Below are 24,405 nucleotides of genomic sequence, written 5' to 3'. Positions count from 1 at the left end.
AAAGAAGAAATTTTCAGCTGCCCTGTAATAAATGTGCATACCAGTCAGAAATAAAGTCTGCTGAGTTTGCACCTCAGGGCAAAGATAATTTAGAACCATCAAGGAAGTCAAATGACAATCCTGGGATGGTAACAAAAGCCTATTGAAAATATAGGACTATGAGGATCCCTAAGACCAACAATAAGCACAAATGAGTACTTATTGATCAGTCTGGATGCAATCTGGAGAGAAACTTGTTTTAGGGCATAATAAGAAATGTTGTTTGGCTTACCTGTGCTGACTGAAGAGGCAGTAGTGGAACCAAGGTGTGTATCCTGAAGAGTGTTGAAAACAGGCCTCTCCTGCTAGAAGAGTCTATATATTGTAAAAAATGGTAAGGAAAACAGCAAATGTCTGTTAATTCTTTTGCCAAGTACTGTATGCAGGGTTCAGGTAGCTTAATCATAAATAGAATTGTGCATCAGCCTGTGAAAATTGACTATAACTCATTACACAGCTGTCTTTGGATTGTTTTTTTGCAAGTCTGCAAGACAAATCTCTGAGTTCACTGTTTCTACACTTCAGAAATGGAAATGCAGAATGGATCAGTGTGATATTCTCTGCTGACTGCTATACACACAAGTATCATCACTAAAGAAAATTCTACCCAGGTATTCGGTTAAGGTTTGGTTGATTATGTTTTGATCAATTACTTTGGTTATATGCCTTTGAAAACTGGGGATCCAGCATGAATGCAACAAGACTTTGGGAAGAGCTTCAAAATTTCAGTCTGTACTCACTGTCATAGACATATTTTTCTCTCTACATTTGGAAATAATGCCCTCTTAATGCAACCACTGTAGCAAATCCTGCTCTCTGTTCAGCTGATCACGCATTACAATTTGCTTTATCCTTTCAAGTGGGTTAGAATAAATGAGATTTTCCACAGCAGAATTCTTAAATTGCCTTAAGCTCAACTTGGCCATTGATGATGCTGTGGAAATGGTGAAAATTGCATGACACCATTCCTCAGTATACTGGGAAATTAACACCTGAAATGATAGGAATGAGGTAAATGCTATCTGTTAAAAAAAAAAAAAAAAAGGCAACAAAGCCCAAAAAGTTACATTATTTACTCCTGTGTTACAAAAATGTGGAAAATACCAGATAGTTGTTCATTTTCTGTGTGTAAGAAAAGCAAAGAAGCTGTAAGAATTAGAGACAATGTATTTGATTTCCTCTTAAAGTACAGGAAACAGGTGATTAGCAATATCAGAAGAAACCAGATTGTGTTGGGTTGACATTGGCCAGCTGCCAGACCATCAAGTTGCCAGTTTTACTCTGGCACAAAAGGGATGCTGGGAGGAACACAAAAATGAAGAAGAAATAAGAAATAAGAATTTTTAGCATATGCTGTAGAAGAGGGGAGTAAAAAGGGAGGCAGAAAGAAACTGTAGTGTTCATTTATCCAGACACCTAGAAAGGATTACCAAAATATTCTTACTGCTTTGTTCTTGGTGTGGTTCCCACACTAGGCTGCTGGAGTACCTGCTTTGCTGCTCTTTGATTTTTAAAATATTAGCTTTGGATGCAAACTACCAAGCTCACTTTTTGACGAAGGTCCAGACAGACATTATATCAAAGAGCCTGAAGAGTTCCATGTTTCAAATTATCTGCTGGGAACTCATGTTGGAAGTAGCATATGTCGTCATGGAGCCATAGACAAACTGGGCCTCACACAGCCTGTGGCTCTGCGTGCTCCTGCCTGACTCCTGGAGATAAAGCAGAAAGAGAATGAGGAGAAATGCTACTCAAGTGTTTGTCAAAAAGCTAATATAATTTGGGGTGAGTCATTACTTATAAGCTTTATGTTGGAGAACTTTGGCCAATAATTCATTAATCTCTACTGCTTTAATCCACAGGTATTTATGAGCCTGCTGCAGCTCTGGTGTCATGGGCAAACTGGACTTGAGGGGAACTGAAGCAGTACTAATAAGGATCACTGCCATGTGCACAAACAGTACAGAAAAAGAGGTGAAGTTGAAAAAGTGTTCCTAGTAAACACAGAGGCCTTAGGTTGTGAAATAACAGATACTGACAGTTTCTTTGGAAATGTTATACATGTAGCAGTAGTAGCTGGTATAAATTTCTTTTACTGACCTCTTTTGTGCACAGGCAGGCAGGCTGAGATTATACTGAAGATTTAGGTATTATATCCTATAGCTCTAGGGATTATAGAAGAGCCAGGTGTAAATTTTAGAGCTTGGGTTTGGTTTGGAGATCTCCCTGCCTGAAGTTTCACAGGCTGAAATGTCTACAGATTTAGATCAGAGAACAGCAGTGGATTTTACAATATCAAAGGCAGATTAGTCAAAATATTCTTAAGTAGTTGGGTCTCAATTCTTTTGGTGTTATGGGAAGTGGCCTGTATTATAATTTCATCAATATCATAAATTATAAATAGATTTCTCCTATTGGCATTAGGCAGATGCGTGGAACTGAAATTTTAAGTTGTATTAGAAGACAATCAGCAAAAGATCATTGTCTATCCTCATTTTTATTTATTTGTGGTGGTTTGAGGATTTTTTTTTTCTTTCACTCCTTCCTTCTCCAATTAAGTTTTGGTGTTTATTTGGAAATTTGAGAAACCAAAATATTTTGTAATTAATTCCTCTATAATTTCTCTTTTTCAAACTTCTCATTGATATCAGGTTCTAAGACTTGTGTTTCACTTTCAGTCTAACATACAGCAAGGAATATGTTGTCTATCAAACTGTGCATGTGTTTAATCCCTACATTTTTGTTAGTGAAGGGTGTTAATTTTTTTCCAGTCTGAATTCTTTCTCTTTGATGAACAGCCTTTCCTCCTTAAGAGCTTTTGTACCTTTCATCTCTATACCAGGTGGAGTGCTGCATTGCTGCATTTCTGAACAGATTTTCTTTAAGTGCATTCTCTCTTCACAAGGAAATAAATAGCTCTTGCAGAATGAGATGGGTTTAGTCACAGTTTGAAGAGAGTGAGAAAGAAAGCAGTCTCCTGAATGAATGCTTGCCTACTGTATGTGGCTAATTAAAATCCATTATTGCTTCCTTCTTTGCAAAAAGCAGTTGAGATATGGATTATTAGTGGCTTGTGGATAAAGCCTGAAGAAAATCACATTGTAAACCAGTGAACAATTTGCAGCTAGATAGTGAATGGAATGTATCAGTGATGTATATCTGAACTGACTGAATGACCAAAATATTGTAAAGAAACTGAGCAAATTCTTTCGGCACATACTCCTGGTTGGCAGTGAAACACCCAAACAACATCTTTAAAGGCTTTGATCCTTCTAAAGATATGAACAATATCTTCAGAAGGATCTGAGTACATATGGAAATTTGAATGCCTACACAAGGAACTGGATGCCAGGTGTTGAGTGGTGAGCCAAACTTGGAAACAAATATGTTTCTTTGAGCTAGTTTCCAAGAATTACTATCTGTTGTAGTGCTATTGGAATAAATATATCTAAGCAAATGTGTAAAGCTGGGACTTCCAGCAGATTTTTTTTTTGTCTGATTGAAAAGCTTGGAAGTATTTGAGCACTTCCATTTTATAAGAAGGTGTTCAGGGTTTGCAGTTTTTCAGTGAGATTTGAACTGGCTAGGCTGACATGGAGATGGGAGAAGACGTGCTGATTCAAAGTTGATCACTCTTCCCTGAAAGATTGCTCTTGGTATAGTTACCACCACTTTCAGAATAGCCAGACTGGGAGGCAGGAAGGAAAGAGCTTGATCTTGGGAAAGGCAAGTAGGCCATGTGTTTATAGGGAACTCTTCACTGTAAGATGTTTCAAAAGAGCTGTCTCAGGTCAATACACTGGTACTTTTTAAAAAAAGGGTTCTGTCAAGAAATTTTTGGCTGTGTAAACATAGCAAGGCATTGCACAGAAAACATAATTCTACAGTAAGGTAGGAGCTCATGTACCCCTAGGGCTGATTGTTGTTGCAGGCAGATGATGCTTTCATATCCACTGAAACTGCAATTTTAAATTCAGATGGTCTCTGTTGTGCTCTGATTATTTATGAAGGGCCTTGCTTTCCAGCTCCATGCTGGCATACTAATTTGATAGTTATTTCTTTTCTAATTTCTTAGTCTCAGACCTAATCTTTACACTCATTCTAATTGTTTTTTATTATTACATTTACTGGTTTAAGTTCTGGTTTCACTCTGTACCTTAAGTAGCTCGCTGCCAGTGCAGCATCTTTGCTACACCACTGTGCACAGTGTTCATGGTCTGTATTTGCATAATGAGCTAATCTTTGTTGGCTGATTGCTTTGTGGAAAGAATTGAACTTGTATCTGATAATAATTGCAATCTATCAAACTGCACAGTCACCTCACAAATGATCAAAGTATGTTTACTCAAAGTTCTGCTGAATTTTATGAGCTCTCCCTCTCCATATTTAAACTCGGCTCAAAACTTTACCTAATATTCAGCTCCATCAGAAGAAAAACGGAGATCTTATTAGGTCAGTTGCTCTGGAATTAATAAAAGCAAGATATTTCTAAAAAACTCCCAAGCCTGTTCTTTGTATAGGTAATGATGTATCTTAATATAATGTTAGTTTGAGGCCAACAGAGAAAAGCATGTACTTTTCCAAGCTATAGTTTTAAATTGAGTGCCTTGCCTTGTGCACTGAGCTTATAATGCTAAAATTTTCTCTGCAAGCAGAACACATAAAGCTTTAATTTCTTCAGGCACATTAAATAACTCTAAAGCTACATATTAACTTATCCATCACATCTAGCCTAAATTCATCAATTGACCTTTTTTTTTTTGTGAGAAAGATTTAGTAAGTCTTAGCACTGCTTTCTCTATTCACAGATGAAACTTTTGAGGTAGGATTTGCAAATAATACAATCTTAGTGAAATTGTCATTGGGATTAAATAAAACAAAAACGTGCCAACATTGGCCTTTACTACATGGCAGAGTCGAATGTTTTGCTACAGTGATAAAGTACAGCTAAGTCCCTTGGTCTTTGTAAGCAGCCCATTCTTTTTGTGACTGACTTTTTCATAAACACAAACCATGAGATTGCTACTGTATTTCAAGGAATTCTTCATACGTTCTGTCCCACGTCCTGAAATTTTTTGAAGTGGCAACAGAAACTGCCGGTACAAATACTAAGGAGAAGGCTGTTTCCTGAAGATCTTGCATGAGCTAAGGTGGAGGGGGACCAAACATTCTTCTCCATGTTGTACTGTTGTGGATTTGCAGCACAGAGAACTTGATTTGCATGCCATTGCCCATGAGGAGGGATGTGGAATGAGGAACTAAGCACAACTCTTTCCTGGCAAAAGACATTTAAAGATATATTTGTAGAGTTCTCCATACTGCTCATACTTTTAAGTTAAAGAGTAGCAGGCTAAACCAACCCTTGTGCAAAGAGCCTGTGGCTAGTGTCAGAGAGGCTAGAGAAAAGCTAAAGCTGGCTTATCTAAAACCACATGGTAAGTCTCCAAAATCCACCCGAGTTGACTGTATTGCCATCAACCTGGAATATGCAAATAATGGTTCAAGTAGCCCTTTAGAGTTACTGATTTGAGTGCACCCTTCTGCTTGAAGATAATAAACATTGAGTTTGTGATCTTCTACTATTGCAATTGCTGTGTAACTTTGCTGCTGCTTTTTAAAAAGGTGTAAGTGACATGGTGTTAAGGACCTTAGGGATAGACACTGGCAGCTGTGGTAGACAATGGAGGAAAAGGACAGTTCAATCAGCAAGCTAAAATAAAAGCGATGTGCCAAAGAAGATTTGCTGGGCGTCTCAGCTGAGATTTTCCCAAAGGAAAACATTTGTTTTGTCATAGGTGCTGAGCTCATTTTCTTAGTTAGAATCAGAGGTAACATTTGGGGCTTTTTTTCTAGTTTATTGCCCATTTCTATCTTCTGAAAGGGTCATTTGGAAGACCAGTTCTGACATTTACCTCCTCTGCTCTTTCAAGTCAAGTCAAACTGGCTGCTAACAATCCAGACCATGTTATACCATAAAGAATGTTAATGCATTTCTTTAAATCTTTCAAACTTCTTCAGTGGCTGAAATTTATAGCAGAAATAAGTTCATGTTCGGGGAAACAAACTATTCTTACTTTGGAATTTTGACAGTTTCATCTTCTCTACCGTAACAAACGGCAGTTTAAGTGCTTGTGACACAAGTGGAGGAGACATCTTTCCATGTGTACACTATTAGTCATGTTACAGGTTCACCTAGTGACGCGCTGGGTGTGGGGGGCTCGCAAGAGCGGCGCGTCCGTCCCGATGGCGTCCCGCCGGAGCCGCTCCGGAGGTGCTGTGCGAACGTGCTCAGACACACTCTGACCCTCCGGAGCTGGGGAATACCCACAGCCACTCACACACACAGAGCCGGACAGCTCCTGCAGCGCCGCCGGGGACAGAGAGGAGGGAGGGGTCCTTTACACGGAGTTCCGAGGGGTTCATTGAGCTCCCCGCCCGAAGGGATCCAAGAACAAAGGACAGAAAGCTGAACGGTCTGGGGTTTTATCCGGATCGGCACCAGGGGAGGGCAGAACATCAGAGCCTATCCTTCGGGGGCCGGAGGGTGGAGAGGGCGTGGGGTGACAGGGCAGTGACCAGTGGGAAAGGCGAGGGGTGGAACGAGGTATCCGGGAACCAGTGGGGTATCAAGGAAAAGAGAACTATCTAGAACACTAACTTAAAAAGGGTAAAAGGGGGTGGTCTTAGACCTCTGAGCTTGCTCACCAGCGGGCCTCCACTGTTTTGGGGCTTTGTGGCTTCTCGGTTATTCCTGCAGTGGATTCAACCACGGCAACAACCTAGCAACTGTGATGGGGCTCCCACACTCCACCTGAGCATCTAGAAAACAACCCTCACAAAATAAGATCATGTCCTTCTGCTTTTAAATTATATAAACCAGCTAGGGGAAGGATCTGGTAAGAATCAGAGTGGTGCAACCAGTGAGAGTATTTATCACAGAGGCAGGGATTACAGAAGGTAGCAGCTTGTTGTTTTAGCTGCCCAAAACATCATGTTCCAGGGTTTATTACCCTCTTTCTGTAATGAGTATCATATTTAAAATATTTCCTTGTAATTTTGGGGGGCAGTGCTGATAGAGAGTGGGACTATTTTTTATGGGAGAGATTTAAAGCGATTGGTCATTCTGAAAAGAACCACTGTGCTTTTGGAAAATATTTGATAAAATCTGTTGTGAAGATTTTGTTGAGACAAACAGTCCCATTATAATTCACCACAGAGGATGAGCTAGTTGATTCAGGATGGAAGATACCGTTGTTTTCCTCAGCACAGCATGTTAGTATTGTGTGATGTTGTCCATAGCTGTGTGAAACAGCTGGCACTAAGAATAGCCAGAGTGGTAGCTGCAGCCGTGTTGCAGGCTAAAAACAGAACAATGGTTGTTAAACACTACACTGGGATTCTCCCACTCCTTCAGTTCAGGATGTTTTGGAAGCTTCAAGTCTACTGCATGTTGAAGGTTGAGGCAATTATTCAGGATATAAAATTAGTTTCTCTAAGGGAGAAAGCTGCACGGCTCCAAGTGACTTGGCTGAAAATTCATCCAATTTAATTTTCATGGGAGTCTGAAAGGGTTGGGATATCTAGAGACCATGGTTTCCTCTCACTTCCAGGTTCTGTACAAAATTAATTTCCTACAAATATCTGAATGACTCCAGAGTGATTTAGACAGATGGTCTAACTGGCTTCATGGGTCTATAATTTCCCTCAGAAGGAATTCCTTGCCAAAACTGTATTTGTTCCAAACTTTGGTTTCCTATTTTCTAACAGGAGGCTTTTCTCTGTTGATTTAGAGCTAGAGGAAAAAGGGCATTATAAGCAAATACCATCCCGAATCAACATGGGGAGTAAGTTCTTTTGGAGCAGAAATCTTTACCTAGAAAATCCATGACAGAAATTGTGACAGTATACACATCATGGCATTGTTCACAACAGTGGGTTTTACAAATCAAGAAAAGGTTGATCAGAAAAAAAAAATTTGTAATTTGCCTTCTAAGTGAAAATTATGTGGCAGCAGGTAGCCTGGATAACTCCAAAAGATTAACCATATCTAAACTATCAAAAATTTTGAGGAGAGGGATGTTCAAATGTATTGTTGTGCTTGTGAATGTCTGTATTAAAACTAAAGCAGCATTTTAAAAGCTGAGTCAAATTTTAAATGAGTTAATTTCCACAACATCGATGAATCTCATGCCATGACAGGCTTTGAGTTAGAGTGGAACAAATACCAGGAACAGATGAAAGCTTTTGAGAGAGTAAACACTGATTTCTTTAAAAGGTTAATTTCCCTTGGTGTTTTTATTCCTGTGGTGTTTGTTTTCTTAAAAACCTACTCCAAAAAAGCCTGCTTTCCTCATTCATCATTTTAAGTGAATTTCATGTATTGTCTTTGTCTTGTTCTATTTCTGAACAGGAAACTGACCTTATGAAATATTAGTCAGGTGTCAGTTCCTGATTTAACACAATCTAAACTAATTTTTCAAACCATGTTGATACCTCCCTATGCACCACTGCTCTGTATATTATGCTTTAAGACCTTTTGTTTTTTGTGATGAAACAGAATCAAACAACATTATGCTCTGGAGCTGTGGGGATTTTTTAATTTACTGGTGTTTTGGTAAACAGGGAAGGAACAGGGAAGATGTTTTTTCCCTGATATACTGCTGAGTATACAAAACTTTTTGAATCAGTTCTTGCTAGGTGAAGTAATATAACTGGTACCTCATTCACAATCTGAAATGTAAAGAATTGTTCTCCTTTAGCTTAGATCTTGGACAAAAATGAACTCTGAAAGGACAGGATCTGCGTATATGGAAATGTCATTTAAATTATTGGAAACTAGCTTGAGTAATCTAGCTTGGAAGAGTTGTATCTTTGTCTACTTATGAATGATCAGTTAATAAACAAAATGCCAGAAGTGTCATAAATATAGTCCATTGATCTGCAGAAACAGTACAAACACTGCAGCTCTCCAAATGACTTCCTCATGGGAAATAAATGATAGTTACTTCTCCTGGCACAAATACGGTTACAAGTTTAGCTAGTTTGAGCAGATAAAAATTCAAAACTTGTTTGAAATGTATCTTCAGTTCTAGTCCAGTGTGATATATAGGTAGATATTATAATTTGAAAGGGAAAATGTATGCTGTCATTACCATCTATTCTTGAATCTATGGACAAATGCTATGGATTAGCTAAAAAGTATTTTAACACAAAACGGTTTAGAAAAGCTGAGACTTTTTATCTGTTGTCCTAGTGATTGAGCTGGACATATTAAAACAGCCAAACCCAGAATTTATAGTGCAACTATTTACCGTTGATCTATTTTTTTTCCCTACCACATCTAAACTATTTTGTTTTAAAGTTTCTAGTTGCTTCCACTGCCAGTATTTCTCTTGTTGCATGAACACTATATATAGTAATGAAGAAAGTGTTTCCACCTGCAGAACTGTCATTTTGTACAAAAAAAAAAGGTAAGCATTACTGTATTTTTTTAGAAAAGTACTCAAAAGTTTCCAGAAATAAAATAATTTGGCAAAAGGAAACTGGGCAGACATGAAGATGAGAAAAATATTTTTGGATATTACTGATTTTTATCCCGAAAGGCTGACTCATGCTGCATAGCTAGGTGAAGGAGGTAGTTTGGAAACTGCATATCTTTTAGAAACAACACAGATATTTCTATCCAGCATGGTATCCCAGCTGATGGTCAGGGGGATATGACAGACAGGCAGAGGCAGCAGCACTCAATTGCCTCCTGTAGGAACCTGGGTCAGGACTGCTGACAGCATATTTGGGAGGGTCATATCTTCCTACAACCAGCTTCTCAGTTTTTCCAAGCTGGGGATTTATTTAGTGTTTTGTTTAGGGGGTTTTGCACTATTATGTTTATTTTAAATCAAGTTTAGTCACACGTTAGGTACAAGCAAGGAAATACTTCTTATCCTTTAGTGCTTGGGCTGTCCCTGGGGATTGGGAACAATGAGACAGCTGAAAATAACAGAGAGAAAAAGTATGAGAGGGGTAAATACAATCATGATGGAAGGCAAGGAAGAAGCAGCTGGAAAAGGCAATGAGAAAAATACAAATAGATTTAGAGACAGAAACTGTCTACATCTCAGTAGAATAGCTCCCTGAAAGAAAATAGGGAGCTGAATGGAGAAATTTATATACAAACCAGCAAATCTGGATAAGGGAGTCTTCAGACTGGAGGTAATATAGCATGTGAGCATGTCTTCAGGTATCTGTTGCTAAAATGGTCATTTGTTTTCAGACTGTCACTGATCTAAAGAAGATGCCATTGGTTTCCCCATCACTTCAAGCTTTATTTCAGTCTACTTGTAATATGTGTCAACGTCCTGTTTCTGTCATAGGGCACAATGGAATTTAAATTATTACCAGGTATTAAGATTTTGCATTTACATAAAATTTTCATGCACTAAATGTTTTATGGATGTTCTCTAATTAATCATCTCAGCATATATGGACTGTATGAAAATGTAGCTGTTTTGCAGATGGGGAAACTGCAGTTGACTGAATTGCTGGAAGCAATGCAAAAATTGCTTTTAACAGTAGCAATGCTAGGTATTCAGGCTGTTTGCTTTCTACTATATGTATTTGAGTTTTCTTTCTGATCATTGGGTACTGTACCTCTTTGGATTAATTTGATGCAATAGTGATGAAAGTTGTTAATATTAAGGGTCAGCTTAGCAGTACCTCTCTCTTCTTTGTTGGGGGACAAGGAATAAAAAATGACAGCTATTTATATGGCAAGAGTCCTTGGGTAACTCATATGCCTATCACAAGAGCCTATTTTTCTGAAAAATTTCTGGTGCTGCCAAGAGAACTGATGACTTACTTCATAATGGATATTTAATCAACCATGGTCTGTCTAGAAACGTGTATATATTAGCATTCTAGTGTTATTCACCACCTGGATGTTTGTTATCTCAAACCAAGAAACAACAAATATATGCCAAAATAAGGTTATTTAAAAATTAGAGACTGCTATTAAGGTTAAAAGAACAGATATTATGGGAGTCATAATACTCACTGGCCTCAGTGTCAGGCAAACACTTGGTTCTATCAGTTCTTGTCATAATTCCTTCCTCATACTTGCCAGCCTCTTTTATTCATGTAGGTGAGCTAACACAGTTCACAAAAGTGCAAAAATATTTAAAACATATCTTTGCTAGACAGGGAAAAAAGCTAAACTTGTGAACTTATGAAATGCAGAGTCAGAAAAGTAGAAATTAGTGGCAAAACCTTTGTCAGTGTTCACTCTTAGGTTGCATATAATTTCAGAAATTTCACTGCAGGTTCCAATGTGTTTTATAATTTGAATATGTGTTGAATTCATGTATATATATTCATTTTATCTAGCAAAGTTGTTTTCCAGGAACTTTGCAGCAGTGTTTAGTTTGTCTCCCAAGGATGTGGTAGTAATATTGGATAAATCTAAATTCAACATTTGTGGTTTCTGTTGGACTTCCAAAACATTTATTATATCATGAATTTCTAATCAAAATATTTGAGATTTCAGACATTCTGTAAAGAAATTGTTATTGCAGGTGTTGACAAAACATAATATTTTCTCTTCTTTTTTAACTAAATAATATTTTTTAAAGATTCTAATTTCATTCAGGCATGAAAGCTAATAACGCTTTATTACCTAAAATTATTTATCTTATTTAAAAAAAAGACAGGAACATCAAGTCTTTTTTCATTGCATGTATTTGAACATCCCATTTTCTCAACATTATCCACAAAGTCAGAACAGAGAATTTGGTTTACATTTGTTGACTTTGCACATGAATACACACTAGCAGTTGTTTCTAAATATAAAAAATAATCCCTTTGTCACACCCGAGCAAAATAGGAAGGCTTTAGGATGGTGCTACAAGGAGATGACAAAGAGACAATGAGTTGAGAACAGGTTCAAGGCTTTATAAGGAAGACATTTCAGCATCCTACAGGTGGCTTCTGAAGCTGCCTTGTGCTAACCGAAAATGAGGCTGTGCACATAACCTATCTGGGAAAATTCGGTTATCAAAATTAGGTTATGTCTTTTTGAAAAACCATATTCTGAAATCCCTTCTTATTTGTTTTACAGTATGTACATTTCAACAGCCTGGCTGATTTTAGGTGAGATTGATCAATCAATCAATCAGCATCCTTTTAAAGGACATAACCAGAACTGTAAAATAAAGTGCTTGTTTGCTTCATCTATGTATTCTGTGCTCTTATGGTCCTCATGTCTTTCAGCAGCATCGGTCTGTAGATCTCCTCCAAGGTTTCCATGTAGTCTAAATAATCACTCACTCGAAATCCATGGAGTGCTTCCTCCTGCACAAATACACATAGAAATCACTTATTAGCTAGACCAAAAACATGTACAACTCAAATGTATGAATTCCAAGCTTCTAAAGATAGCTCATTTTGTTCTGATTGTCACTGTCTGGCTGTTTAAAATAGATTTTATTATGTTTTATTAGAAATACAGATTTGGCAGTATCTGCTTCCAGACAGTTTTTTTTCTAATGACACACTTGGTATCAGAGAATTTTATTTCATGGGGACATTGTTTACCTCATTTTTGGAGAATATTTCATTGAAGATTTTTAAGAAAAATAAAGAAATTTTTGAGAAGGGAAAGCCAGGTACTAAAATATTTTTTTGAAAGAAGATTTCTACACCAGCACATGACATAAGTTTATTAGTGTGGCGGAAAACAGTAGATGTATATTTTTAAAATCAATGATAGAGGAAGATGTTCATGAAGTGCTTAAACAAAAACAGAATAAACTGTTCTGCACCACTGCAAGCAAATAACTCTTACGAATTCCAAAACACAAAGTAAAAGAAAGTGCCCTCAGGAAAAAGAAACTAACAGATATTGTTCCTTCTCATGGCTACTATATTACAGGGATAAGGGGGATGCAGCACAGAACACAGGATCCTGAAGAACAGTTAGGTAAAAAGGGTTAATTTGTTGCTGTTGGGTACTCATCATCTACTAATCAGTATTAGCACTGCTGGCAGCATGTGCTGCAAAAAACTCTCGGGAGCCAGACAGTCTCTGTGGACACAAGTTGTACCTCTGGTGTATTAACTACGAATCTCTGCTAAAAAGAATTCTCCTGAGAATGTCTACTCAGGCTTGGAAAACTGCACTTTGGCATTTGAACAGGAATTCAAAATAGTCTTTATATTTCTTCTCCTCTACGTAGAAGCAAAGCAAAAGTGAGATTTTACCTTCCAAGTTGCTCCTCATGCACTGTGAGAAGGCTATGGTGGAATATAATATATATATCTGGAATTGAATGGCATATAGTGACAAGACAAGGGGGAATGGCTTCAAAGTCAAAGAGGGTAGGTTTAGGTTAGGTATGAGGAAGAACTTTACTGTGTGGATGGTGAGGTACTGAAAAGAAGTTGTGGATGCCCCATCCCTGGAAGTGTTCAAGGCCAGGTTTGGTGGGACTATGAGCAACCTGGTGCAGTGGAAGATGGATTGGAAACAGATGTTTAAGGTTCCTTCCAATCCAAACCATTCTACAATTAATTTTTTTCTTTTAATTTCAATTAATTAAGATTATCAAAAGCAGCAGTACAAGTTAAGTATGCTCCTTCTTCTTCTGCAGTTGTCACTCAATAAATTGCAGATATTCCAGTATTGCATTAATTTACATTTTTTTCTCATTAATTAACATCTTTTTCTCATTAATTTAACAGTTAATACCAAACTGTTTACAAACCAATACAACTTAATACCAAACCTTTAGTCTGTTTATACTACATGTGGCAACAACAAAATTCTCTCTTCTGTAATTTACATATACTATCCAATAATGCCATCAAGATGCAGTTTTTAAGCCACCTTGTCCAAAACCGTGGAAAACAAAACAATACATGCATTAGACTGTGTACCAAACATTTTCAAGCAAACTGATTGGGCTGAGATATTTTTCATATTTAAGAATATGTAAGTTGGATGCAAACTAGTCAGAAAACTATTATTGTTAGGACAGACTAAGATGCAGATATCTAGTTCTCAAAAGAAGTTTGACAGGTGAAAAAAGATTAGAGAAAAAGACAAAAATGTCTCTTTGAAGAAGAGTAAGATACTGTATCTATTTATGAATGCAGCTACAGCTAAGCACTACCCTGCAAAAACCCCAAACCCAAACATAATTTCTAATAGGAAAAGAATATGAAATTGCGAGGCTGGTTGTATAATGGCATCTCTTCAAAATACCATCTCACTCAGCTTTGTGCCACATCTCTACAAGCTTCTGCAAGAGACCACTGTGCAAACCCACCTTTCTGGAGAGCACCTCATTCAATGAGACTGAGCCCACATATAGAGAACTGAATCTAATGCTCTCATGACTTAATGTGGCTATTTTCTTTGCTCATGAAGGGAACTGCTCAGTGCAAAATGCAGGAAAGCTATTCTCTGGAAAATACTACACACAATTTCCTGCCAGGAAGCAAGTAAAATTAAAGTGTTATTTCACTCACTTAAAATCACTAAGTGAAATTCAGTCAGAGTGTCAGATTAAGTAATGTATATATCCTCAGTATTCAGAGCTTTGCTTCTCCCCAGCAGTTGAAAAAATAAGAAAGCAACCCTTACTTTAAGAAAAACCTGAAGGTCTCGGGCTTCTGTGTGCTTCAGGATGTCTTGCTGTAGGTGTCTGAACACAGAAATACACATATATATTTGATAATCGGGACCAAGGAAAATGCATATGGCAATGTAGTGACAGATCTCACTCCAGTCCATGTAATTCCAGAAACACTGAGTTATCCATTGCAGACAGATCTAGATGAGAATGAAATTATATATAATTAAATCATTCCATACATTCCGTCACAATTGATCAGCTTTTCTATACTACAGAACCTTTTCCCTGTAACATTACCCTAGCTGTGAAAATAAAAGCTATAAAGCACAGTTTTTAAAAGCACAGCCTTTGAATAGAATCCTAGTGAGTTTGACTAAACATAACACCCTGTACCCATGCATCTCACTTATATGAGTATGTTCCAGCACCTCCTGACATTGAGACTCAAAAGTCCAATGAAAGCTAAGGTGATTTTTTTCAAGATTTTGTTTTAAATGTGGCCTAAAGGGTAATGCAGTGATGAAGGCATGTTCAATGTGGGTTTTCCTTTCAATTAAAGAAGTTCTCTGCATTATAAATGAATGTCAGGCCCTTCCCTAAGACACGTTTCCATTTAATGAAGTGAGTATGAACACAGTGACTCCTCTTCTCTGTTCTAAATTACAACGTATTAAGATGTATAATGCACATTTCATTTGGTTCTAGACCACAAATCTTCTGCTAATCAGTCCTTTAAGTGTTCAAAAATATGCAGCAGAATTACCAAGATTCTAATTAGATGACAACAACCATGGTCTGGCAGTAAATCTGTTTTGAGGTATTTATTGATGCACGCAATCACTTAAATACATCAGAACTGTTTCCACAGTTCAGTTTGTTTTCAATGCTGCAGTAGAACTGCAAAATCACACAGAAGATACAGTGGCACCCATGAGTGGCATTTCACTTGTTAAATAAAGGAAAAAATCCTTGTTAGCAATTTGGAACAGTATCTAGTCTATTACTGAGTATACACAATTTAAAAAAGCATATAGTGCAACTTGTACAAGAATAGCTGAAGGAGTGACTGTCCCCATGTGTTTTCCCCATTCCCAAACAGGAATCTTACTGTAAGTACCTTATTCCTATGCTGAGATAATTTCCTTCATCTCCCACTCTTCTCTCCTCAAAGACCAAACCGAAGCTGACTACTTTAAGCAATACCACATTGACATCAGCCCCCATTAAGAAGTCACTTCAGCTGCAAATCTCACAGCAAAAAGGAATTTTGAAGGCAAAAGATGAAAAATATTTTTCTTGTCTTGGCCCAGCAATATGCTTTCTCACTCTGGCAACATGGCCTTTGCATTGGCAATCTAACTCACTGCATGGAGCTCTTTATCCTTCTTCATGACTGCAATCTTTACAAACAACGCTTCATCCATAGCTTTCCATATGACCAAAGAATTGTTGTAAGTAGGCAAAATGAAAGCTGGAATTATAGATAATTATTCTTCTGTAGTAACACCTATTTAATATGAAAGAATACCTGATTGTAATAGTTATGGTAGCTCATATAAAATTAATTTCGCTCTAATATCACAGGAACAGCTTTCTATTATATAACTACTGCAAATTACTAATTTCCCTCCTATTTCCCTCCATTTCTTAGATAATTATTCCAGGGAATAAAATACTCTGTTTAGTTTTAATGCTAAATCTGAGGATTTAATATATATTATTTTTAGCAAATTTTCTGCAGGAACATGTAATAAAAGGTCATCAGCTCCAGTACACTGGTGTTATTCTGTGAGTCAGCTGCTTTCTATTTTCAGATGCTCTAAGTCACTATCATATCTGTTACCCTCAGTTTTAAAACCACCACACAAGTGCTGTTTAGAAAAAGCGCCCAGTAGTTCCTCAGTGTTCTTGATTTTGTAGATTTAAGTCAACAGGTTGATGATACTTTAATACACTTTGATCAGTTACCTGGGATGGAGTGAAACCAGACATGTGGAAAGCTGAACAGACAAGGGGCAACTCAGCTTTCAGCAACATTTCAACGTGGTGAGCACTGCAAAAATAGACTGGATGGATGCCGTATTCCAGTGTTGTAACAGGCAGGTGCATCTGGTTAACAACAATATCATCATCAACAACAAAATTGAGGAACAGGATTACAGACTACAGAAATGTGCTATTTAGTAATGCCTTGCTGAGAGCAATATATAAAAGTACACAGTTTTTTGTGTAAGGTAAGTCATTCTGATTATTTTAGAGACAGGAAACAGGATAAAGAAAATAGGTTGTACTTCCATGGAGAAAAACATGTAGGTAACTAAAGAAAAGTTTTAACAAATATATCCTGTTTATTTCTGTGCATTAGCAGTCTAGCTTCTTATTGCATATAGGCTTTAACTGTCGAAGCAGGGATGGAGAAACTGTTGCTATATATTAAACAAGAGAAGAGAAGGGAAAAAAAAGACTGATTTCTGTTGGATTTTTTCCCCCCATTTAATGGTGGAGTGGAACTTCCATGATATTTGAAGTTGTTTTCTGTGTGCAGGTATCTTTGTAGTATGTGTGAAACACGTGAGTGAAATTCTACTTTGTGCAGCAAAAGGAGCAGAGGTTTTATCACTATGGAAGGTTCTGGATATCAATGCCAGTTAATGAATCCTTGGCACCAGTAGTTTTTCAGCACTCGCACAATGGAGCAAATTTCAGCACAAATTTCACTATGCTGTAACAACCTCAGGCCAGACTCAGTGCTGAATGGACCAATACCATCATCACTTCTGGTGACAAAACAGATCACTTGGTATTACTACAGAAGCCTGCATGCAGAAGTACAGAATCTAATCTGTGCTTCCTACACCCCAGAGTTCTCTGGTAGAGACTACAGTTTAAGGTTTACGTTCAAAACATTCAAGACAACATGACAATGTACAAAGGGTTTTATTTTAAACACCCACAATGAAAGATAGAAATGATGTTTCCTATTTTACAACCTCAATCCAGAATACTTACTATTTAAAATTGTCAATCATAAAGTATTTGTGCAGTAATATTTTTTAAATTTACTAAATATACTTTAATGTATTAAGTAAATTTCAAAGCTTTTACTAAAAAAAAAAGTCAAATGGATGAACTTGCTCTCTGCTGGACTCTAATAATTAAAAAAAAGGTCATTCAGCAGTATCACAGCCTTCACACAGAATTTAGTGCCACTAACAAAGCTTGTTTTACTGCCAGCTTTAAAATTCATTACCATAATCTTCAATATCAGTCCATCTGCTACTTCTCTCCTTTTAAACAAAAATGTGAGCAAACGTCATATCTACATTTTTCCAAGTGAATTTTTCAGAGCCATGTATTTAGTTAGGGGGCCTTAAGGAAAATCTAATGCATTAGGAAAAAAAAAGGAAAAACAAAACTAAGGAAATTAATCAAGTCTCATTTGTAAACTTTCAAAGTAGCCTTTCAGAAAGAATCAGGTTGTAAATTCTTACAGATAAATGCAGTCTTGGTAGCCAGAGAAATGCTGAAACAAGAAGACGTGAAAATTGCTGAAGAAACGTCACTGTCTTCTCCCTGTCCCCTGACATTATAAGGAAGATGGAAGATGCAAACCAGTCATAGCCAGCATAGTGCTCCTGCAAGCAGCCTGAATGGGAAGGTTAAGGAACTTGGACAGAGATCTCCTCCTCACTCTCCTGCAGCAACCACAACTTTCCTCCTTCCCAGGCCCATGCAGACAGAGCCAGGAGCTGGGTTGTTAGACATGGCCTAGGGGAACAGAGCTGCACAGAAGGCAGCATCAAGGCACAGTTGTCTCTCAAACAGAACTAAGAGAAACAATTTAAGCTGTTTTCCCCATATACTAATTTTTTTCAGTCTGTAAGTACTCAAACTAAACCAATAAAAGAAAACAAACAGCAAGTAAATGCAAAAAAAAAAAACCTAAAAACCTGCACCAAAACAAGCGTGCGTATAAAGTGCAAGAAAGGAGAATTGTGGGGAACAAAACAGTTGTTAAAATTATGGGAAAAAAAACAAAGTAAAAGAAATGAGTAAAAAATAATTAAAAGCCTTAACAATGAGATTAAGCACATTCTGACTAATAGACCTGAAGTATAATTTAATAATGGTATGCAAATGTAACAGAAACGAACATAGAAAAGCTTTTTGGAAAGCTATTATCTGTTTTAATTTTTTCTTTACAAGAAGTTCCACAGTAGATCTAAAAGAGTCAAAAGTCTGAGCACTCCTGTTGATCAGACTACATCCACTTATCACTCTTACCACTACATGGGCAGTATCATTAGCAGTGCTGGTATGTGGGAGTACCACAAATACTCATTAATGTTCAAAGGTACATTGCTGCAGGCTCTTTCTCACATTCAAAGATGTGATCCCACTCCAAAACAGTTGATGACAAAAGTGAATGAGATTTGCACTTCTAACAAAGTATAGGAACAAAAGGCTGAACATTTTCTTGAGTGCATGGAGTATGCATTGAACTTAATAAAATTTCAAAGTAAAAGTGCAGCTTTTAAAAATCTTTTTCTTTCCATAAGTATTACGCACCTACACCTCTATTAGAAGTGAAAACCAAGAGTTCAAATTCCACTGAAATTTTTAGGCTATGTAATTTATAAGATCAGGAAAGGATACAAAGTGAAGATACCACAGTTCTTTGCTGTTGTTTCAGAAACTCCTCACAATTCATTAACACAAAGCACAGCCCATTTTCAGCATCTTCTTTTAGCAAGTTTAAATATTTTCCATATCTATTTCAAAAAGTTAAAAAGCAAAACTGTTTAAAGATTAAATATTTTTTTAATTCCTAAAAAGGAAGAACTCATATTTAATAAGCCCATAGAAGTTAAGCTGTCATAACGTTCTTCATCACTAAAACTATGCTGTAGGTATACCCATAAATGATTAAATAAAACCTTCTATGCTCCACCTAGAAAGGATACACAGCAAACATCTGCTGCTCATTGCTACAAATCCTCACCCAAATTCCCTTTAGTTCAGTTTTAGAGACTGTGGTGGGGAGGAGCAAATACTCTAACACACGACTCAGTTTCTTCACGTACAATATTTAGAATGTGACATAAGTATATTGTACGTGTAATTATTATAATCAGAATTCAAACATTAATGCTAAAGATAGCAATCTGTGGAAGTACAGAAATCTTAGCTTTTCCTTCGTCACAGCTCTGCAAATTACCAGCCAAATAAAATGTTTAAATGGCACATAACTAAGCTTAGCTAAACAGAACCATTTAGAGAAGTAATGTGAGGAAAAAAAAGACACATAATTCAGGATAATGCCATTTTATGGTAAATCTTACTAGCACGTTACAGTTAGTCTTTACAAAAATAGAGGATAATAACATACATAAACTGTAAAGATAATTAAATTATGTACTAATACCTTTTTCAATTCCAATTAGAATTCATTTTCCTAAAGTTTATCTTAGATTTAAATGGTATAAAGCAACGAGTTGATGGATTAAGTATCATTAAAGTCATTCCATGAAAATCAAACAAATCCTAGAAATACTCTAGGGAAATATTTCAATACGATGTACCTGACTGTCATTTCAACACCAAGCTTCTGCACAGATGAAAGGTTTTCTTTCTTCACATCTGCATCCATGGCTAAAACAAAAGAAAATAAATTAAATAAAGTATCACAAGAAATATGATTTGAACTGAATACTAATGTAAAGCTCCTTCTGTGTATGCATACCAATTTTGGAGAATTGTTTCCTATTCAAAATTAATTTGGTAGTGTTTGGAAAGGATACATAAAGAACCTGCATTCTTCATATATTTTTTAAATGAAAATCACCCTCTTTATAAGGACATCTTTATGGTTAGTATGGTTATCATGATGGTTATCATTAGATTTACAGCAAGTTATATCTATTTCAGCCCCATATCTTAGCAGAACTTTATCCTTTCTGGCCTTGAAATCAGACAAGGCAGCATATTCTGATGCACCTTTTTCCATTCCAGAAGCCTTAAACTCTCCTAGCAGTAATTCTAACTTTTTAAACAAAAATTCTATTTTGATATGCATCACAGAAAATTTTATAACTGATGGATTTAAAAAATCCTGTATTTCTATGCTTTTTTCACACAGTAAAATATACTCCATTTTCTGCAGTTGTTTGAAGTAAAAATCCAAGATAGAAAAATTAATAAACAATATTTTAAAGCAACCACTGCTGCAGCATTTCCTTAAAATTTTAAATTCTAAATTAAATTTTAAATGAGCATGTTCCCTATCAGGTACATGTATCACTATACCGCAGAAAAAAAATTCAGTCTAATAATATTATGAGTTAAAAAGCTGAGGGAATAAACCTTTAATCTACTTCTTCGAAAGTGCTACTTAAAAAACAGCAAGAAATGAAACAAATGAAAACCCCTAATAACTGACAATATTTGTTAAAAATATAAGTAATATATCTGGCAGCAGAAGTTAAAGTATATTCATGTAAATGATAAATGTAAAAATCTAATTAAGCAGATCACACAGCAACTTTATATGTATTTTTTCTATATCCTCAGATGGACAGAGAAATCAAACCGAAGGATTCCCTAGCGATTCATGTAGGTAAACACTCTATGTTCCTGGCACAAAAGTAGGGACTAAGGTATTAAGGATGAAATAGTTACAAGTTCAGGGAGGAAAGGCCTCAAAGGGAAAAAAAAATTAAACTAGTGACCTGAAGGATATCAGAATTCTCTAGGAACTGATTTACAATTTTAAAAAATTCTTAGCACCTCAATGGGCAGCGCTTTTCAAAATGTTTTGTAGCATTCAGGAGCACAAAAAGAGACTCCCATAAGGCATGATTTCCAAAGGCAACTATGTATTATTATTAAACTCAGTCTATAGCTGTAAACACTTCAGAGTAAGTTAACTGCCATGCACAGTCCTGTGGTATTCTTTCTGATCAGCCTAGACTTCAGTCAACTTTGCAATTTATATGAAAGATTGCTTTCTTACTCAGTTTTCCTCTTACCATGACAAAGCATTTATGTGTTTAAGTCAGAAAATGGGCCACATCCGAAATGACAGGACGACAAGCTGAAACAGCTTTACAGAATATTTCATGCAACTTGCATGGTCTTTGGATAATATATAATTTATTTCCCTGTTTAAAGTGCTGCCACGGCAAAGAAACCACTGGCTTCCCTTTTGTCTTAAGTGAAGAAGATTACTAAAGCTGTCAACTCACATTATTGGTTTAGCTCTTCCTGGTGCCCAGGCCAAATGTTTTTATGTCTATATAAATAATCTTTGGAATATGCTAACGGATGCTAAATTTTAACTTCAGTGATGGTAAGAAATTTTAGGTTTCTTTCTATGGATGAAAAAGATTTTTGATTCAAAGAAAATATGTAAGTAAAAATTCTGCAAACAGCTGAAAATCCCATGACAGCCAGAGCCGCCTGCATAATTCCCATAGACACTTCAAAATACTTAAAAGTATATAGGTATTTTTGCTATCAGATTTCTAGTCCATGGCTTTGTCCATATAAACTGAAATTATGGAACTCATAATTTTTTGCCTATGATTTATTATTTTTCTTAACAAAACAGCAGGTTTTCACTTACTCTTCAACAGGTACCCAAACACTGACACTGTCCATTGGCAGATACCCAAGCAGTCAATATTAATTTTTACATTTTGTCAGTAACTATCCTTACTCATTCTGATGTTCTTACAAAAGTTTTCTATTTTAAACATTACTTGGACTTGGGGCAGAGTAAAAATTACGAGTTTCTCTCCAGATTCTGTTCTGTCACTTTGCTACTATTTCTTGATGATGTCACCTCCTTCACCAGGCTACTCATCTAGAATACTTCTGACAGTCTGAACCTCATATTCATTGTTAGAATTGTCCATAAAAAAAATCTTTTTTCAAATAAAAGTATTACTTTTTCTGGATTTGAACAGGAAATGGAGACAATGTAAACAAGATCCAAGAGTAATTGCTGGAGAATGCTGCTGGCTTCTCAAAGCTAGGTAATCTCATTTGCGATTCCACCTTGACTCTTGAAAGTATCTGTCATCAGTACTCTTGTCATAACAGTACAAGACTAAAATATTCATATCTAGATCTTTGTTATGTAATGGTCATCACAAATACTCAAGTAGTTTCTGGCAACAGCTTCATTAAGAATGAACTACATTTTCAGTCCAGTTACCTTAACTGGCAATGGGTAAAATGCTTCCTGCTAACAGCTTATTTAAAATGCAGGACAGTTGGAAGAAATGCATTTATCAAATGATGCAGAAAGAATTGAAGAATGCCCTTCCTTCTCCTTCCCTTTCAGCCCAGTTTGAGGTTGCAATCCTGTATTTCTCATTTGCTGCTCCTTCTGAAGAGCTCCTTCTGAAGGTATACTGATACCTTCCCACTGGGTTTTTAAAATTTCTCAGTTTGTTACCCAACCCACCTGACCCTTCAAAAAATTAAGAGCTCATTAAATGGTAGAAAGCTCCTATGAGATTTTGTTCAGTCAGAGAACTAAGCTTCATCTAGGAGAAGGAATGCACCATGACATTTGAGTTTTATGGCCAAGACCTGAAATCCCTGAGGTTCTGTCCCTTTGGCAGTAAACAGCAGAGCTGTTTCAGAGACAAAGTCCAGTGGAAACCAAGGATTTGACTGCAAGGTCATCTGAAAAAGCAGAGCTACCAAAAAAACCTGCCGATCACAAAATATTGCAGCATTCCCAAGTTCGGGGAGTCTGCAACTCATGGTGGAGATCAAGCACAGACACCAATATATTAGACAACTTTACATGTAGAATTTCTCTGATAAATGGGTTTGTCGAAACCTTGAGAAAACTAAAAGATTTCCACAAAGTGTTTCTGTTGCACTGAACTGGAATTTGCTAATAGAAAGAGCAAGAGGCTATTTTAGGAACTTCATATCCCTAATATATAATGCATGGTATTTTACTACTACAGCAAATTTCAGTTTCTTGCCATTTTATTACCTATTACAGCTAGGTACCAATGATTTGGTTTTCAATGTTTTGGGGTTTATAAAAGAGAAAGAAAAAATAAAAGCAAACTAGAAAGTATTAATTCTAGGAAAGGGGACAGACAGAGCTCATTAACATATAATACACAGATTCAGTCATCTGAATACACATCACAGCAGTATCATTGCTGCTGGCAGAAAGTAAACTTCATGTAAGATTTGTGTTACTGTTTATAATTGAACATTGTAACTGCATAGTGTTTTATCAGATATTTTTTCCTTCTCTCTTATCTTGAAAATAGTAACAACACAATCTAATTTAATTTTTCCATATTGGCAAGTTTTATAAGAGACTGAAATCCTGAGGGGTTCCACAGCAGATGGATGACTTTGTTATTCTAATTACAACTAGCTACAGGTTTACAAAGCTGTCATTTTTTTAAGATAATCAAATTCTCATTTCAAGAAACATGATAAATGCTGAATGTCTATGTGCTGTACTGAATCCACTTTCATGAAAAATGTGACTTTTCTTCATTGAAATTAAACAACTATTGGAAACTGGTTTTCAGTTCCTCAGACCCAAATTTAAGAGAATGGTGGACACATGCAACTGCCAATTTGGTTTACTTAGATGTGGAGCTAGAAAGATGTTACCTTCTAACAACTCATCAGCTTTGCTTCATACAGAAAAATGTCTCTACAGTAACTAGTTTTAGGATTTAGGTTAGATGGC

General features: G+C 36.5%; 1 protein-coding gene across 6 annotated transcripts in view; it reads right to left on the bottom strand.

Annotated features, from left to right (window-relative positions):
* Positions 1-11,751: 11,751 nt before the first annotated feature.
* TBC1D32 (TBC1 domain family member 32) overlaps positions 11,752-24,405 on the bottom strand; it is a 71,276-nt gene continuing 58,622 nt past the window's right edge. For 5 of the 6 annotated variants that reach the window (XM_069010890.1, XM_069010894.1, XM_069010893.1 and 2 more), the window contains 6 exons: positions 20,249-20,318; positions 19,323-19,438; positions 18,158-18,312; positions 16,635-16,775; positions 14,675-14,863; positions 11,752-12,381 (listed from right to left, as the gene is read on the bottom strand). In XM_069010890.1, coding sequence (XP_068866991.1) covers positions 12,262-12,381; positions 14,675-14,863; positions 16,635-16,775; positions 18,158-18,312; positions 19,323-19,438; positions 20,249-20,318 — 791 coding nt within the window. In that variant the 3' untranslated portion in view covers positions 11,752-12,261. Of the gene's footprint in view, positions 12,382-14,674; positions 14,864-16,041; positions 16,138-16,634; positions 16,776-18,157; positions 18,313-19,322; positions 19,439-20,248; positions 20,319-24,405 lie in introns of those variants that run through there. The other variant, XM_069010895.1, reaches the window with a different exon arrangement.

This window comes from Aphelocoma coerulescens, chromosome 3, assembly GCF_041296385.1.
Source record: "Aphelocoma coerulescens isolate FSJ_1873_10779 chromosome 3, UR_Acoe_1.0, whole genome shotgun sequence".
NCBI classification, from domain to species: Eukaryota; Metazoa; Chordata; class Aves; order Passeriformes; family Corvidae; genus Aphelocoma; species Aphelocoma coerulescens.
This window is presented reverse-complemented; position numbering and strand designations above follow the sequence as displayed.